Source organism: Gigantopelta aegis, chromosome 11, assembly GCF_016097555.1.
Source record: "Gigantopelta aegis isolate Gae_Host chromosome 11, Gae_host_genome, whole genome shotgun sequence".
Classification (NCBI taxonomy): domain Eukaryota; kingdom Metazoa; phylum Mollusca; class Gastropoda; order Neomphalida; family Peltospiridae; genus Gigantopelta; species Gigantopelta aegis.
The window spans coordinates 23501746-23520142 of NC_054709.1; the positions used below are offsets into that span (position 1 = coordinate 23501746).

The 18397-nt window shown below is 36.2% G+C and overlaps 1 protein-coding gene across 1 annotated transcript in view; it reads right to left on the reverse strand.

Annotated features, from left to right (window-relative positions):
- Positions 1–17917, reverse strand: part of LOC121385096 (V-type proton ATPase 116 kDa subunit a1-like) — a 62772-nt gene extending 44855 nt beyond the window's left edge. Inside the window, exons 1-5 of the mRNA XM_041515632.1 lie at positions 17815–17917; positions 5127–5274; positions 3830–3908; positions 2895–2992; positions 1461–1589 (exon numbers count right to left, since the gene is read on the reverse strand). Of these exons, the coding sequence (XP_041371566.1) occupies positions 1461–1589; positions 2895–2992; positions 3830–3908; positions 5127–5243 (423 nt within the window). The 5' untranslated portion in view covers positions 5244–5274; positions 17815–17917. The remainder of the gene's footprint in view (positions 1–1460; positions 1590–2894; positions 2993–3829; positions 3909–5126; positions 5275–17814) is intronic.
- Between the last annotated feature and the right edge of the window lie 480 nt (positions 17918–18397).

Here is an 18397-nt window from a genome sequence, read left to right on the forward strand (position 1 = left end):
AAACTAAAACTATTTTACTTCCTGTATGGAGGAAACACTACCCATACAGTGCTAGTCAAAAACACGTGTATATCAAAGGTTCAAAGTCCAAGGTTCTATAACACTATCAAGGGCTTCTAACTGTGGTTACTGTATTTAAAACTGAAACTGCATGCAGGTGGATTATCATTCTACATCCACAGTTAACATCAAAAACAGAAAGAAAAGAACAAAATTCCCTTCCCAACAAATCCCCACAACAAGCAATGTAATTATCATATAACATGCCCCAGTGATTTTCAATATATATATATATACACATACATGTATAAGTAAAAAAAAAAAAAAATCTATAATTTATAAAACAAGTAAAAAAAAATTTGTTATTATAAACATTGTCATGATATTATTTCAATATATTTCATTTTATTTGAGTCATTGTTTAACCATTCCATTCATTCTTATTTTCGTGTTTCTATCCAATTAAGGTCCGAGCACCCTGTCTTGGGCACACACTTCAGCTATCTAGGCTGTCTGTCGACAGAGAAAGAAGTCAGTGTGGTGGCCATTGAGTCATGAAAGTCTGGGTGGGAATCAGAACTGGAATGCTAACTCAGTACCTACCAGCCTTATATCCGATGGCTTAACAACTACATGTACACCACTGAAGCCGGTCCATTGTTTAAGCACTACAGAAGTGGCCAGTTATCTTGGCACACCATACACATACGTGAAGCCATTTCAAGCTGTATCATACATACAGATAGTTTATTCTCTCAATAAATATTCATAATTTAATGCAGGTGATGCAAGTTTTTTTTTGCATAACCTCAAAAGGGGTATGCCATTGAATCTATTTGCATAACCTACTTGTGTAATGTTATATATAATTTAATGTTTATCTAATAAGAATGCATAGTGATGATGTCCTGTGACTTAAAACATGCATGCCCCAAAGTCTGTTATATTTTATAAAGGTATTTTGGGCCAGTGGTCTTAACACTCAATAAAGCTTGTCTGTAATTTTGCAATGCGTAATAGTTTTTATATAAAATATTAAATAATAATAATAAATTCATTGCTATGGCTGATTATTCAATTTAAATTTTATTCAAACAGTAAACTGGAGAAAACTTGCAGTGTTTTCTCTTTTTAGAATACTTAGCCTGACCTCAAACAAATACATATTCCCCAAGAATATTAGTCTGGTCCCAACATCCTAACAGCCAATGGGATGGCTAAACATCTTCCAATCAATCCTCTACTTCCTGTTCCGGTCACGGGACTAACATTTACTTCAATTTTCGATTGAGGTCAGGTTAAGTAGAAAAGAAATGGTTATGCCAGATAAAATTGTGTACCCAATACACAGACAAAATGATCGTCCATGTAATTTGTGGAGACGTGTAATGATGCTCATCTCACTATTTCTTTAATCAGGACAAATTAAGAAGAAAACCTAATCAGTCAGTATTACTAACCTCGTCAAAAAAAGTCTGCGTTTTCCGTAAAATGTGTTTTAGTTCCGTAAGCTCAAGGAAGTTTTTCTTCAGGGCCTCAGAATTGGCATTCACTTCTTTCATCTCATTCTCAAGCTTCTCAAACGTTGCCTACAAGAGAAGATTTTAATGTTTTGACTCCTGCAACAAGTATTTAAACTGGCAGAGTTCAAAGCACGATACAGACAGGGGCAGGTCAGGGTTCGAATTTTTCCACAGCAATAATGCCAAGTGATGTGGTTGACCTCTTTAACCAGCTGTCAATGACGAAAATTTCTGTGGTGCCCCGCCTGGTTTGCCACAGTTATCACACTCTCTAACCGTCAAAGACCAATCTATATCAATATTGGGCAATCTCTGCCTACCAAACAATAGTCAAACATTCCCGCTCTAATATAACAACAATCTTACGTTTGATGTTAAATACCTTTAAAGAGATAATTTTCAAGCTCCCTGATAAAAACAATTCCCCAATTAATCACCAATACACACACTACAGGAAGAAACCTGTCACCAAATATATAATTATTTAACTGGATTATTATTGAAAGGGGGTGCTGTCGAGTTTCTCCCCTAAAACATTGTTTTTAAAGTACTTATCTTGGTCATGTGGCCACAATAACTGAATAACTGTTTTGTCTTGTGTTATCTTGATATATCCAGAATTCCTAATTTTCTGTAGTGCTCAACAAGCATTATGTGAGTACTGCTAAAGCAAGACATGTCCCTTAGCGGGCTCAACAGTATCTCCTAAATTCTGTATGAAATGTGGGTAAATCACCATGAAAGTTAAACTTGATCTGTAACAGTACTTGATAAAGCTATATACAAAATTTCATCTCAATATCTTCAGAAAATGTAAAACAAGTCTGGAAAACACATTTTCTTATCGCCTAAGTTCGAGAGCCATAACTTCATCAATAATGGGTAAATTACATTGAAATTAAAAGTTGATTTGTAACAGTACATGATAAAGCTATAAACAAAATTCAGGTCAATATCTTAAAGCCTTCTGAAAAAGTCTGGAAAACTAATTTTCATATCCCCCCCAAGTTCAAGGGCCATAACTTCAAAAACTGGTAAGTCAACATGAAAGTCAATCTCGATCTGTAACAGCAAATGATAAAGCAATACACAAAATTTCTGCTCTCAACATCTTAAGGCATTCTATAAAAAAAACATCCAGAAAATTATATGTGGGACAGATGGATGGACGGACGGACAAACAGAAGAACTGAGATGAAACCTATAGTCCCCTTCGTTTGGACCGGTAGAGGACAAATAACATGAACTATAACCTTTTATCCATGTCTGTCTCAACCCATCCACATTTAATTTAGTGACTCTTTTTTTTATTAAAGAGCTGATTTTACACACTACCTAATGTGAAGAAATGAAAAGGGAACACAGGCGTACCTCAAGGTCAATCATTTCCCGGGGGGCTGGGGCATCAGGATTGTCCCCAGTGTCCAGCATCGGAATTCCATCCTTCCTTATTTCCTTCTCCAAAAATCCTGTCAGATGATTAAAACAATAATTAGTTAGACACAAATTTAGTAGGATCTATAATTCTGGTTGAAATTGTAAGATTATGAGATGGAATCACAAAATATCTAGATTAAATAAATTTTATGATTCCGGTAAAAATCTATAAAAAAAAAAAAAAAAAACAGGAATAAAAAAAAATCAACAAATTAAATGTCTGTTAGTTATAATGTATACAACAACAAACTTCAAATCCTGTCAGGTCTAAAAACAATAAGAAGGAATAATATATTCCATAAAAAATGTCTTAAATTGGTTAAAAAATAAAGTATGGTTTGACTTTTTTTTTAATTTTGACACTAACCAATGGTTTATGGTTTAGCCCCATAAACATAAATTATGAACATGTTTCTGTATGCATATATTACATCTGATTGGGTGGGTGCTTGTTACCACACCAAAAATTAATTTTAGATGGGTGATGATGGATGTAAGTGATCTTTCATCTTAAAACACATACAAGGTCTGGCTTGGAACGTTTTTATCGTACTCAACAAAATTAATCAAGGGTCAGTACTTTTCCTAATTCTTTGCTGGTGTCGTATTATTCTAGCAAGTTTTGATCACAGATGACTCCTAACCACTGTTTTAGTAAAATCTGGACCACGATACTTGCAAAAATCTTATACATGGTAGGTTTTTGAGGCATTTATAAAAACTGCCAAAATTTGCATTCACTTAAGATTTCTAACATGTTGGTTCGTAATAAATAACTGTAATTTTGGTTGCTCTAAATTGTTGTTTGAATAATTAATTTTAATAAGACGCTACTAGATTGACACCTTATAACATGTCACCATACTCACTTAGTTTCCTTTCCATCTCTTCACATCTTCGAATTTCATTAACAAACTTCCTTTGGAAGGCATTTACGTCAGGATTTAGCTAAAAAATAAAAAATAAACGCAGTTTGACAGACCTTGTACAGCGCCCATAATTTCAATCTGGAAAGTGTGAAAAATAACGCATGTTATACTCAACTAGTGAGTTCCCTAGAAATTTGGCAAGGCATGGTAGACCAAACACTTTTGGGACATTTTCAGCATTTTCGGGGCACTTGTTTGGCATTAAAAAACACACAAAAATTAATTGAAATAAACATTAATGTAATTTATGTGCTTGCTTTAATAAGTGAATGGCAAAAGATATATAAGGCATATTTTATTAATTAATAATACCTTTTTGGATCTTTTATAAAGGCAATTTTAGAATTAATTAGTGAAAAAGGCTGGTTTAATCTCAGGGCAGCATGGTGCTACACTATTGAGGCATGGTGCTGCACCATGCTAAAACAAGCTAGGGAAAACACTATTAACAAACAGCGCACATAAAATAATTTTGTATGTTGATCGCTACTAATTACCGTATGTAGCTGATAGAAAGACCCGTTTAATAATACCGGGGAAAAAAAGTACGGTGAACGGTAGCGTTCATGCAAGCTTTTAATATATAACCAGTACTTATCTTTGCTATACAAATCGGAAAACACTGGTTTATTAGACATCTTCGAAGATGTACCAATCCGATCAAAACTCTTTTGCCTATTTAATTTATTATTAATTTTAAGGTAATAGATCACAATGTCCGATAAGGCTAACTCATTTAAACTGTTCAAATAGATATGAAAAAAAAGGAAACTGAATTAATTAGCGGCTTCTGTAGCTTACATAAATGAACTCGTTACTGAAATCAGCGAAGTCGGTAAAATTGTCTTATTTAGTTCGTAACTGTTAGCCTACAAAGCTTACGCGAGGTCCCGAAAATGGCAAGCGTGTAACTTTCTACTTTCTTTAAAAAAGATATCAAATTTAGACAAACAACAATTCAAAAGTAGATGGAATAATAAAAAGAAGGAAAAGAAATAATAATAGGTATGTAGGAATAGGCCTATAGGTCTCGTTTACCAAAAAAAGTATTTTTTTTACACCTTTTATTTTTCTGGTTCTATCTTTTTAAAAAAAGCTATTTGATAGTAATGCACATATTAATAAATGTTGTTATCCAGATTTGGGATTTTTTTTTTAATTCAGCAAAAACTAGTCTGCCCGCCTGCAAAAATGGAAGCCTGTATGCCTATGTACATGTACAAATGTAGTTACTCACATCTCTGAACTGTACAAGACCGAGTTCCCCGAGCTCCGAGACACAGGCGTACGCAGCTTCTGATTGGAGGAAGAGCTGACACAAGGTCATCTCCTCGCTCCGTAACATCGATCCCATAGTTACAGAGGAAACACTGTCACGTCAACACCTGCAATTAATCATCATAAATTAAATTTTTAATGAATGTTTAAAAATACGCCAGCAGGGCATAAAATTAGAATTTTTCAGACAAACAACATGTAGTTTGAGTGGTTTTAGTGTTTACATGAACGATTTTCTTCAGTAGTTAAATACAAATGAAAAGGTTAATAGGCAACGATAATAAAATGAGAATCTAAGATGAGCGATTTTCTTACTCTTTCTTCATCAAATGTTCTATATCATAAATATGAAAATATACTTTTTGTGTGCTAGAACTAACAAGCTGCTAGGCGGAAATAAAAATTAAGTTTGTTTGTATGTCCTAACTCAACCGACCCGTATCAAAATCTTTTTAGATCTCTTTTAGGGAAGATTTTTTTTTAACATTTAACTAGTGTAATATTTTCTTGCGACGGTGACACAAGATCTCGCGTGACACAAGATCTCGCGCACCACCGTGCATGTTCGTAATACAAAATGGGTTTTAAACTAGATCAATCTAATGAGGCTATGTATTGGCATGCTTTGACAGTCACAAAGCTAATATTAGCGGTCGTTTTGTCCGACATTAAGTACAGTCGCTAGAATGTCATCGCGTTTGCTATTAATAGACCCGAATCAGTCTGAAGGAAGCGAAACGTGTCGAACTCCACGTAAAATCTGTAATCGGCCGACTTGTTCCACGTGAGAGAGATTTTCATGACCAATCTATTATTATTTTTTAAACATATTTTGTTTTCATCAATGATTCAATGTCATTAAATTGCATTGGTACATGTATATAATATAATATTCTAAGAAACTATCCATAAAACACCAAATATCGTGACGTCAAGAGTGAGAATTTCAGTAAACTTCTGTAAATTGTAATTATGTCGGTGGCGTGCTAATGTAGGTAGCGTTTTATAAATAAAGTTGACGGTGGTCATGAAGAAAATAGCTGGACATGTTGAATGAGAAAAAGCTGGTTATAACATTACCATCAAGCACATATGACGTACACCTAGGTCAGGGATTTCCCACTACACGCAGTTTTTCAAAACAATGATAACATTAAATAACACACGTTTGTTTGGATTGTCTGACAAGCGATGACAGCTTTTGCACAAACGATCCGTCGTTTATGTTGATATTGGTTTTGCATAATCGTTTGTGCCAAATTTTATGCCCTGCGCCAGCATACGGTCATATATTCTCCTTCCTCAACATTTATCCCATGGTTACCAAGGAAACTCTGTCACTTCAACACCTGCGATAAGTTAAAAGAATTAATGTTTAACAACACACAAGCATGAGGTCATCTCCTCGTTCCTTAACATCGAACCCTCGGCATGGTTTACACTGGAATGTTCAGATATATATATATATATATATATATATCTACAGTATATATGTTACTTTGTAAGAGTATTTCCTTGAAAATTATTAAAATGTGGTTAACTTGAGGAATATTTTATTAGCCAAAGACTAAATGTAGCCACTTTGTATAAAAATTAGCAATTGGCTAATTTGGCAATAGATAGGGTGAGTCGTTAGGGTACTGAACAATGGCCCCTTCCCAAAGCAAGTGGCATTGAAAAATTCCCAATGTCTTGACTGCAAATTCTTAAAATACTACAAATGCCAAAATGTAATTAGATGCAGCAGCATTCAAGTTTGCAGAGTTCGACAAATCCGCTAGCCTGACGACCGTGGCTAGTGGTTTTTAAGTTCGGGCTAGTGAGAAACGTAAAACCACTAGCCCGCAGGGCTAGTGGTTTCCACCTCCCTCCTTATCGCTCGATCGTGTTGTTTTTTGGGGTTTTCTCTCAGCTGAAATTTCGTTTAATAAATTTGATTGTGATGTTTGTCATCGAATAATATCAACAACGCAATCAGTATATAATAATAATCCACTTGAATTAGGTCTGCAAACTGCAGTAACATGCTATCTCTACATCGCCACAGTTACAGCATGCATTTTTTATTTTTGCCCTTTCAAGTTTCTGGCACAGGAAATAAGTCTAATGACATGCGTGTTTTGATTGGTTGGACACGTCACGTGGTAGTTAATCTCGCACATATGTTTTAGGCCAAGAACTTGGAAATCACCAATCGCGACGACAGGTTAATCTCAATCAAGTAAACCCCAGTCATGCTTTGAATTTCAGTTTGTTTTATTTACCTATTGTTTTCTAATTTAAACTTCGCTGACATGTGGTTATCGGCAATCAGGAAAACAATTTACTTTAATGGTAACCGCACATGCAATGATTCTGCTTGACCTATTACGTGTAGCGGTCTGGATAATGCGTCACAGCTGCCGATACAATATGATACCTTTTTTGTTCATTAATTAACAACGGATTAGATGTCGCCGTTATATTTTTTTATATATCAGTCTGACACGGGATAATGCCCTGTATTTGAGCAATTGGCATCACCGTTCCTGGCGACATAAATAGTAGGGCCCTAAATGTATAACCCACTACCGAATACACTGAACCATGTATTACCGTGTGTCACACTGTCGTTCTCTCATTTAAATTTAATTATTTTGACAGTGGTTTTAGATATCAACCATGAGTTTGCTCAATTATTTTTCCCCGGAGGGAGGGCAAAAGCGAAAACGGGACAATGACGATGTATCACATTTGACAAAAAACCAAACGTACAACACGACAAAAAACTGAAAGTTACAACATGATTTAAGTGTTTGTTTTATTTTACTGTTATACTCGTAAATGTGTTATGTTACAAAAATTATATAAAAATCCAGTTATAATTGATCAGGAATTTGGGCTAGTGCTTTATCTTGGTGGGCTAGTGGTTTTCACAAACCCACTAGCCCTGTGGCTAGTGACTTTTAAAAATATTTGTCATACTCTTGAGTTTGAAAACAAAATCCCATACAGGACTAAAAATGCGCTATTTTTCCTAATGCCACCACTCATGGCATTCTGGTGTCAAAAACCTCGATAAATCCATGGTCCTGAATGGTTACAAAATAATCACTGTCGTGTCCCACCAGTGGGGTCTTCATGAGGAGGCAGAGTGCTCTACTTGTGTCTGATACTTGCAGGTGAGCAGCAACAGAATGCAGATCTAATAATTAAGGAAGAGACTGTTTAGAAAAAAACTAAAGAGACTGTCCTTTACTGCCACTGCAACATGTTTCACAAACAGATTGCTTTACACTGTAAGTAAAATTATGAACTAAATACATTTTCTTGTAAATAAATGATATAAGACCCATAAGTAAAAATAGCAAATGCAAGTTTGAATTTAGTGAATATATTTCATTATTATTTTGCCAACAAGCTAATTATATGAAAACAGTATACTGTTTGTAAACCAATCCATTGGAAATTGAAATTTGGCTACTAATTTTCTGACCAAATTTCAAATAATGATCAGTTGATTCCAGATTCAATCCTATCAGGAAGTGTGTAGGATGAAGACATTTATACTTTGGCATGCTGACAAAATAAAGACATTTATACTTTGGCATGCTGACAAAATGAAGACATTTATACTTTGGCATGCTGACAAAATAAAGACATTTATACTTTGGCATGCTGACAAAATGAAGACATTTATACTTTGGCATGCTGACAAAATGAAGACATTTATACTTTGGCATGCTGACAAAATGAAGACATTTATACTTTGGCATGCTGACAAAATGAAGACATTTATACTTTGGCATGCTGACAAAATGAAGACATTTATACTTTGGCATGCTGACAAAATGAAGACATTTATACTTTGGCATGCTGACAAAATGAAGACATTTATACTTTGGCATGCTGACAAAATGAAGACATTTATACTTTGGCATGCTGACAAAATGAAGACATTTATACTTTGGCATGCTGACAAAATGAAGACATTTATACTTGGCCTGGCATTTATACTTTGGCCTGCTGACAAAATAAAGACATTTATACTTTGGCCTGCTGACATTTATACTTTGGCCTGCTGACAAAATAAAGACATTTATACTTTGGCCTGCTGACAAAATAAAGACATTTATACTTTGGCCTGCTGACAAAATAAAGACATTTATACTTTGGCATGCTGACAAAATAAAGACATTTATACTTTGGCCTGCTGACAAAATAAAGACATTTATACTTTGGCATGCTGACATGCTGACAAAATAAAGACATTTATACTTTGGCATGCTGACAAAATAAAGACATTTATACTTTGGCATGCTGACAAAATAAAGACATTTATACTTTGGCATGCTGACAAAATAAAGAAATAAATTTAAAACATAAAGTGAGGGTTTTTGCCACATGGCAAAACGGGTATGGTGTCATACCCAATTTTTTTTAAGTTAACCTTTTGACAAAATTAATTACTCTGATCATTACTATAAGATTTTCTTAACCCTAACCCTAAACCATGTTGACTGTGGTTGCATTTAGTTCCATAGCCCCATACCCAAAAATAAATTTCTGACAAAAACACTGAAAGTATCCCCTATAGAAAAGTAAATCACGGCTAACAATAACCAAGTCGTGTTTGACTTTTTGGTGAGTGTCAGGTCACAGGTATATATGTACACATACACAGCATTATGTTACAGAAACCACTGTAACAGTTCTGTTTGCGTACATGGGTTATATATCACACAACCTTAAAATCATGTAACCTGCTAATAGGTACATATGTTCAACCATTTCGTTTTAAAATATAAAATAGATAGTCAAATTGAAAAATACTATCGTACATTACAAAAATCAGTTTAAACTTTGGACAGTCATGGTAATACAGAACTATATATGTAGGACAAATGTACAAGCATGAGGTTAACACACATGGGCCCTGTTCCACAAATCGATGGCCCTAATATTAATGGAAGTGCATAATAACCATATGCACTTAAGTTATCTTAGTGCTAAGATCACTATGTGGAACGGGGCCCCACTAACACAAATATAACTGATGAATGTGAACCAAATATCTACATGTGTATGTATCTGTACAGAAATCATGTGAACAGACTTCCAGTTACCTACATTGTAAGATTGTAAAATACTGTCCCTTTGTTAACCCTATCCTCACCATTGATGAGTCATCGGCACATGGCACACAGCTTTGTCTAAATACATGTACATACTACAGGGAAACCCCTCTAAACTGGACACCTATGTAACCAAGTGAAACGGTCAGTTTAAACGGGTACATCCAGTTTAGAGATGTTTAGTTCTGTACTGATATTTAAAAAAGGATCATGAACAATGTCCACTTTTGAGGGAATTCTGGTTTATTGAGGATCTGGTTTTGAGAGTTTCACTGTACACACATTCATCAAGACAATTTATTACACCTTCACTGTGTTCTATGATTAACAATGAGAACAAGTCAAACAACCTGTCACAGGTATATTACACTGAGTGCTAGTTTATGGTTCTGCAACACATACTGGTCATCATGAAAACAATCATTTAGGCTATACATGTACTACCTATTCGAGTATTTGGTGCCTTAAGCCACTAATATTTTTGCCAGAACAGATTTGACATAGACATGTATGTAAATGAACCCCTCAATAAAAATAATTTTGAACATTTTGAGAAAAACTTACTTTTTAAAATTAAATTTAATTGTGTTTTTTTTATGAACACTTGTTTATTGAGTATTTTTGATAAAATTACTATAAATCTACCTTTTAAACCTGTCCCACTAAAACCAGAATTGTTATTTTTGTGAAAAACATATATATATATATATATATATATATCTGAATACAGTAGCAATATTTTTTGTCAATTAATAAATAATTCCAATGGCAGTTTTAAGTAGAAAATAACAAAACAAACAAATTTTATGTCTGTTAATGCTCAACCAGCATATCAGTAACTCTTGTAAACTAAACTTGTCAATTCCAATAATTTAAATATCTCAAGAAACCAAGACTTAAGTACCACTGTGATATACATGCATGTACATGTACATGTATGTAACATGACCCGCAATATTAGGTGGTGGTGGTGGTGGGGGGGGGGGGGGGGGGGGGGGGGTATTTTGTTTTTTAAATAAAGATTAAAAAGCCATCATAGTAATATATAGTCATGTAACAAAAAGGACATGGCTGGCTGGTTTACGTCATAATAAATTGATAAAACATTACATACTTCTGTCACGGGAGGTCAATTACACCCTTCTGTTCTATCACACATTATAACATATGTCATACCCCTAGAGTATTTGTTGCATATATATTTAAAATGGTTAAAAAACCTTTCCAAATTGTTTGTCCAAAGCATTAAGTTCAGAGTTACATGCAGCTCTGCCATTCACAGGCATCGAAATAAGCACTGTGTCTGGTAACCCATTTACAGGTTACCACAAAATATAGCCTGGTAACCTATAGGTTACCACAACTTTACGAAAGTTAGAATTGAATTCCTGTTACTACTGCTACTACTTTTAACGCTAAAACGCGGATGTTCTGAAATTGCATAGGTGCACGCAAACATTGGTATGAGAAACGAATTCCGGAAGTATATTTATCTAGCGAGCACTGCTTAAACGCGGATTGCCAAAATTGCATGGCTGTTAACTGTCCGCTGTGAGACGGATTTCCGTCGTCAGAGAAATTGTGGAAATTATTTGTTCAGTCTTTTTTTTTCTTTTTTTTTAAATGAGAATCACTTCGGTCGTTTTCGGTTTCCGTAATGTCAACCCAATCACTTCAGCCGTTTTCTTTGCCCCACTGACCCCCCTTTAGGTACCTATCGGATGGGTATAATCTACCCCTAACGTAAATTCCCAATCCAATATCAAACCTTTTCCCAATTACGACCCAACAGTTTCCCAATAAAGATTCCCAAAGTTGCTCTTATCGCGGATACTTGAACTCATAAAAATGTTTTAAAATTTAGCTAATTGTATATTTTTTTTAAAAACTGACATCGAACAAGTTTCGTTTTGGTTTTCCAATCGATTACGAACATGTGACGAACAAGTCTGACCTGGATATGCAAATTTGTTTTATCCTGTTTTGGTACAGTCTGTTGTGTCGTAGTTTTTAGTAATAATGCCTACATTGTCTGATATAATACAGTTTTGGTAGAAGAATACAACTTTTTGTTTTAATTCATCCATTTGCATTAACACATATTTGGGATCTATCGCAATATGTCCAATCCGCTATTTACATAGTCCGAACGGACGTAGAAAGTAAAGTATTGACTGAATGTGCACCCTGCACTATCATCTGCTGTGCTATTTTAAGCAGACGATCTTATTTTGTAAAAAGGTGTGTACATATGTTTCGTACTTTTTTTCTTCAAATATTTTATTATTATTATTTATTTTCTTTTAAATCATTTTTGGTATGGTTTTTGTAATTAAAAAAACAAAACAAACGTTTCTACAGTAGTTGTAAATTAAGTGAAAAAAAAACCTACCTTTAATTTAAATGTGCTACTCACTCCCTTTGAAGTAATGGCCGTACCCGATGTCACATCATATGATGAACAGCACGTGCAAGTTTGAACAGTTACAATGTAATAGTTCTGCTGGGAGATATTAGATTGCGTATTATAGATATTGAAACTTAATAAAGTTGATCCGGTCAAATATAACATTTACCGACCAGCGGTATGTTACTTTTTTATTATTTACGATTGAATAATGGGATCATTCGAGAAGTACGCAACGTGCACTAAGGAGAGTGGGAATTATGGGATGTGACAAAACGTAATTGGGGGTGGGTGTGTGTGTGTGGGGGTGGGGGTGGGGGGGGGTGGAGGAGGTTATTGTGCAAAGTAATGTTAATTCATAAAGTAAAATGCAACCAGTCATTGCCATTTTATTTTAACATATATGTATTACTAAAGACCCCAAAGTAAAATATGACACAGTCACAAAACGTTACAAGGGGAGAGGGGTATTGAAACTGCAAGATTTTGCGTTACGTATTGTTAAATGACACAAAGATCAACAAAGGACTATTCAACATTAACTTAATGCAGTATCAGACATTGGCTTTTACCTCACTTTTTAACGACCCCCTCCCCCTCCCATAATGAATTTGCAATAACACAAGGGCCACCCGATGTAAATGTATTCGAATATTTGATTTGCCGTCCATCAGCTAGCGGTCAAGGCTAAATACATAATATCAGGTAATAACGCAAACTTAAAAAAAAATGCCCGTACTAGGGCCGTAGCTTATGAAAGAACACCCCAGCAAATGTCAGCCTAATAGGACTATTTCCCAGTGGCGTAGCCTGGGGGGGGGGGGGGGGGGGGGGGGGGGGGGGGGGGCATGGCACCCCCCCCAATCCTGGGACATATTTACCTTTTCGCTTATTAATAACTTTAAAAAGGTTTCTGTGTCATATCCCACTACACAAGTGCCCCCCCCCACTACAAAATCCTGCCTACGCCACTGCTATTTCCATTAATATAGGTTCACTGCAGGACCCATCAAATTAATGTTTTTGTCCAATAAAAAAAATAACAGGGTGTGGGATGGGAGAAATACATGTTTAAAGTGGACTACAATTGTCATATAAAACATTACCATTTTGAATGCCCTGTACCTTGAAATTTCAGTCACAACATTTTACTTTTATTAACAGTTATGCAATTGCACTAGTGCGCACGAACACTGGTGCAAATAAAACGCGGAAGTAAATTCATCTAGTGGACGCTGCTTAAACACAGAATGACTATGATTGCTTGCAATTGCACAAGTGCTGCCAAACATCGATGCAATTCCTTACAAGAAAATGAAATGTGGAGGCCTGGTTTACGTTCGGAAACGAAACTACCATTACGTTGAATTTTTTGTCGAAAACAAAACACCGTTCTCGACTTTTCTTACATGTGGTAACCTCCTGGTAACCTGAACGACCGTTCGACTTATTTCAATGCCTGCATTCACCAAATTCGCCAATTGCAATTTTTAAAAACAACTGTTAAATGTTATTTTAATTTGGTGAAAGATTTTCATGTAATAATTGATCTTTTTAAACTTTAATAGATACATGTATATAATTTGGCAAATTTTCTGCTCGTGAACCGAGATAATCCTGAATTCTTTGTCAATTCAATGTTTATTATTTTTAGCATTTAAGAATACATAAACATTGGTTGTATGGAAAGGGCACACTGTTAAACCAGGTAGGGCAGCAGCATTTTTCTTGCCATTGACAACATTCACTTTTCGAAAAACAACAGCACAATCACAGTACTTGCTGTCAGTGACATGTTAACATAAGAATTATGTGTCACCATTTAAAATGTTTGTATTAATTATTAAAATAAATTAATGTAGAAGCTTATTAATATAATAATTTATAGAGCTCAAGATAGTGGCCTGCGAAAAGCAAAAAGCAATTAAATTTTTTTTTTGTAGCAGGTAAAAATTAACTTCACGTCTGCTAAAACCACCAAAAAATCACAAGTAATTTTTAGCCTGTGATTCTGTTGTATATTTTAATTTCATATTGCTCTAAAATACATCTCAAAGGGCCTAATTTACTCTCAATTCCTCCCTCAACTCTTGCTGTCTTAATTTCAGCAGGCCATAATGTTTTGTTAGCTGGACATACATGTACATATTTCGTATGACATGCCATTTTAAAAGAATAACAGCAGGCTGTATTTTACTTCCCATTTAGAGCCCTGTATTCAGTGTGTACACATTTTCTAATTTTTTTACTTGTTTTAATTGTTTTAGTTGAACTCTGCCCATTGCCAAATGGCCATTGCTAATTTTCATACAAGACTACAACATAATTTAGTCTTTAGAATTTTTTTTTTTTAATTAGCCACTTTTGAATAATTTTCAGAAAGATTTGTCTGTTAGTGTTACCCCGGCCCCATTATATTGATACCGTACTTATACAAAGAGGGAACCTCACCCTAGCTAACCCAAACACTAACCCTAACAATAGGAGGGTAACCACAGGTGCAGAAAGTACTCACCCACTCGCCAAATGTGAGTGAAAATTCTGACGGACGAGTCAACAAATGAAACTGCCAGTCCGACGGGCGATCTGTCTTTTTTTTACTAACTGTATTTTTTATATTTTTGATGTATGTGTGTGTGCATTGAATCCGTGACTCTGCATCAGTCGTGCCAAAATTTCAAACCATACAAACAAATTGTTCAGAATGATGACAAAAATACACAATGTACCACATTGACAATAGACTTTGCAGTTCCGAAATATGCCAGCATGACATTCCCGAAATGCAGCCGGTCAACAGTCAATACTTTCTACAAGTGGCTTGTTTACGTTGATAGTATGTTGCCAGTGTGGTTTGAATATATTGTTCTGTTAAATACTTGCTGGAAGTCACTTGAATTTTGTAAATCTATATGAAAGAAATGTGAAAAACATTGTCATTACCAGAATTTAATAAAAATGTATTGATTTGACAATCAAGGTTTGGGTCGATTTCATTTGCCACTTGATGTTGATCACTTACCAAGTGTCTTTATTAATGTTTTTGTCAATATATACTCTTCAAAAGAAGAAACGCAAAACCACATTGTCGTAACATTTGGAGAATTGATTTAATTATTGAATGGTGAGTCCGATAATTACCAAATGTTGCAGGATTGTTCACAATTCACTCTAGTCCATTGTGAGTAAGTGATAGGACACACCACCAAGGTCAAGGTCATCTGGAGTCAATACCGGGTGTGGCCTCCGCGTGTGTTGACAACTGCCTGGCACCGCCTGCCCATTGAAGCAACCAGAGTACGGATGACGTCCCGGGGAATGGTGGCCCACTCGGCCTGCAAGGCTGCTGCCAGCTCGGGCAGGGTCTGGGGCTGTGGTTGTCGCTGTCGGAGGCGTCGGTCCAACTCGTCCCATAGATGCTCAATTGGGTTCAAATCCGGTGATGTCGATGGCCAAGGAAGGACATTAATGTTGTTGTTCTGTAGGAAAGCCGTTGTGAGACGTGCTGTGTGAGGCCTGGCGTTGTCATGTTGGAACACTGCGTTGGCGTTGGCCATAACTGGAACGATGTGTGGCCGGAGGATCTGGTCAATGTAGCCCTGTGCATTCAGGTTGCCCTGCACGTGGACCAGGTCAGTTCTGCCAGTGTGTGAGATGGCTGCCCACACCATGACACTACTCCCGCCGAATCTGTCCACTTCCTGCACGCAGTTTGCCGCATAACGTTCACCACGACGCCTATACACGCGACATCTTCCATCATGACGTCGGAGCAGAAATCGGGACTCGTCACTGAACCACACCTGTCTCCAACGCAGTTGAGGCCATTGTCGATGAATCTGGCACCACTGCAGTCGGAGTCGACGGTGTTGTGGTGTTAAGATGACACCTCGAACTGGACGTCTGGCACGAATTCCTACCTCACGTAGGCGGTTCCGTACGGTCTGGTCGGATATCCTGCGCAAACCTGGTATTGCTGTGGCTGTGGAGGTGGCAGTAGTCAATCGTTCCCGAAGGTGGCGTACCCGGATGTAGCTGTCCTGCCCGTGGGTAGTGACCCGTGGTCGACCGGATCTAGGGAGGTCATGTGTTGATCCATGTTGCTGGTAACGGTCCCACAGTCTGGAGATGGTGCTTGGGGACACATGGAATGCCCTGGCAACGGCCGTTCTGGATTCGCCTGCGTCTAGTCGGCCGATGGCATTGTTTCTCTGCGGTTCACTGAGACGTGGCATGTCCTGGATTGTCAACTGTCGGCCAGATACAGAGGCCAGGCAAGCGAACACCCTGCACTTTTATACTGTCGGTGTTCATGTTGCACGTGCAGACAACGCACGTGCGGTGGTGACATGGTTTGCACGTGGCTGCATTTTTGCGAATATTCACATTTTGGAACTTTATTGTACAGTAGCTGCGTTTTATCAAATGTAACCGTGGGAATGTGTTTGGGACATGCAATGACCTTATATTCACAAAGCATGAACCGGTAGGAAACATAAAATCGGAGTTATAACCCATTTGTACCGTTTTGCGTTTCTTTTTTTGAACAGTATTATAATATTGTTAAACAATAAAATATATAGTTCTATAGACTGGCAGACTACAAGAAATTCTGGCAGGCTAGTAAATTTTAGTTGGTTCTGGTCTGGCGGGCTAGTGAAATAATTTCAATTTCTGCACCCCTGGTAACGGTCAAATAAACATGTATTTTACCAAATTTGTATGGAAATATTCTACATACAAGAAAATTGGCTAAACTAAACATGTTCCAGTGTGATCCATGTGAATTGTAAGATGGCAATAAAATCTGGGAAGTGAAGTCTTTAATGTATATTATTACTACTAGTACTACTATATAGTAAGTATAATTATATACATGTATCCATCCACACCTTCTCCTCAAGCGTTTCACACATCATATTGTTCAGGTGTGTGGTGTATCATACACCGTATGTTGCCAGCACTGCTGGTTGGCTTAATCAATGATGTAAGACCAACAACGACAGCATAAATTATGAATATTTATGTTCATGTTATTTCATTTTCAACAATCAACAAAAATCACCACGGTGTAAAACTAAATATCTGCGAATATACATAACGTACTAAGCAAGATTGTAACAAACCTTATTCAGTTTTTAACGGTATCGCAAGTTTCTCTTGTGTAAATTATCACAGACGGTTCGTCACCAACACTTAACAAAATTCATGTACGAAACGTCATGTGACGTTAATAAGAAGAGTGTTCTGAAGGGAGATAACTGTAAACACACACACAAAACCTAGATCCTATAAATGTAGTACTTGCTACACAACTGATAAGGTAGCACTTGTTTCTCTCTCTGTCCTTTTTTTTAAATTTTTAAAAAATTCTATTTCACCTATGACATCTAATTCTAAATAATGTATAATGGTAAAAATAATCACCTGTTCACTCTCTTTATCTTTTCTTCCTTCTGTCCCCCCCCCCCCCCCTTTGTTAGTAAATTTGGAACACGTTATATTAAATAATCATTATGTTTTATTCTATTGCTTGTAAAATATTCATATTGCAAAATGTTGGGAGAGGCCTGTTGGCCAATCCCCAGAACGCTACTGGTTTTGAATGGCAATACATATTGTTTCAATAAAAAAAATTATATATAAAAATCAAAAGAATTGAAAACAAAATTGTTTCACACTGAAAAATAACCATATAACATTGGCGTA